At 56.8% G+C, this 1,042-nt stretch overlaps 1 protein-coding gene across 1 annotated transcript in view; it reads right to left on the minus strand.

The window, feature by feature from the left end:
• Positions 1 to 1,036, minus strand: part of FDPS (farnesyl diphosphate synthase) — a gene marked incomplete at its 5' end in the record, with an annotated part of 1,524 nt that extends 488 nt beyond the window's left edge. Inside the window, 5 exons of the mRNA XM_009872235.1 lie at positions 4 to 110; positions 188 to 265; positions 420 to 492; positions 626 to 701; positions 943 to 1,036. Coding sequence (XP_009870537.1) covers positions 4 to 110; positions 188 to 265; positions 420 to 492; positions 626 to 701; positions 943 to 1,036 — 428 coding nt within the window. The remainder of the gene's footprint in view (positions 1 to 3; positions 111 to 187; positions 266 to 419; positions 493 to 625; positions 702 to 942) is intronic.
• Between the last annotated feature and the right edge of the window lie 6 nt (positions 1,037 to 1,042).

Here is a 1,042-nt window from a genome sequence, read left to right on the forward strand (position 1 = left end):
TGCCCCCGCCGCAGCCCCCCCACCACCAGCCAGCTGCACTTATTGTCCTGGATATCGGTGCCAACCTTCCCCGTCAGCTCCGGGTCCCCAAAGCAGTCCAGGTAATCATCCTGCGCACAGATGGAAACACGTGAGCGCCGTAACCAGCGCTGGACAAGCCCAGGAGGGGCAGTGAGCCGCCTCTTACCTGGATCTGAAAGAATTCACCCATCTCCAGCAAGATGGCTTTGGCATTGTCATGCTCCTCCTTACTGTCGATACCAGTCTAAGAGGCAAGGGGAAAAAAACATAAAAAACAAATAAAGCTTTCCAGCGCCTGCCTTCCAGCCTTACATCTCCCACCTCCCAACCCCCTGCCCCCCTCAACAGCCTCACATCAAGGGTCAGGCCCCCTCTCAGACCGTTTCCGTAAAGCTCACCATGTACATGGCAGCGGCCACGGGCAGGTAGAAGGAGTAGAACGCCGTCTTGTACTTAACGATTGTCTTATACCTGCGGCAGAGGAACCACGCTCAGCGACAAAGCCCAGGCCTTCCCCTCCCGGGGAAGAAAAGCAGCATCTCCCTCCAAACCAGCACCAAGCTCCGATGGCGCAAGCGAGACTCGCTCCCTTCTGCCTCTTTACCTCTGCTCGCTGAAGCGACTCAAATCCACCTGGGAAACGGGAGCCGTGATGAGGTCCAACCAGTTAGTTAGCCAGTCTGAAGGGGAAAGAAAGGATTTATTCATCCATTCCCTACCCCAGGGAGAAGTCCCAACAGCGCAATGAAAACTCCCAACCCAAGTCCCGTTTTGGCTCCTCTCCCAGCCTGGAAGAAGGGTGTGTGCCTGGCAGGGCGGGCGGGAACTTAAGGAACAGTCTGAAACTCACCCGCTGCGAAACGTGAAGCAAGAGCCCAGACCCTGAGGCAAACCTGTGGGAGGGAGACGCGGGGGCCAGGCTCACCTGCAGGAAAAGCTCCAGCAGGTTCACGTAGTAGGGCTGCTCCCTGCAGTACTTCTTCAGCAGCCTGTAGACAGAAGACTCCAGGAGAAAAGCATC

This window comes from Apaloderma vittatum, unplaced genomic scaffold (genome assembly GCF_000703405.1).
Source record: "Apaloderma vittatum isolate BGI_N311 unplaced genomic scaffold, ASM70340v1 scaffold27096, whole genome shotgun sequence".
Lineage (NCBI taxonomy): Eukaryota > Metazoa > Chordata > Aves > Trogoniformes > Trogonidae > Apaloderma > Apaloderma vittatum.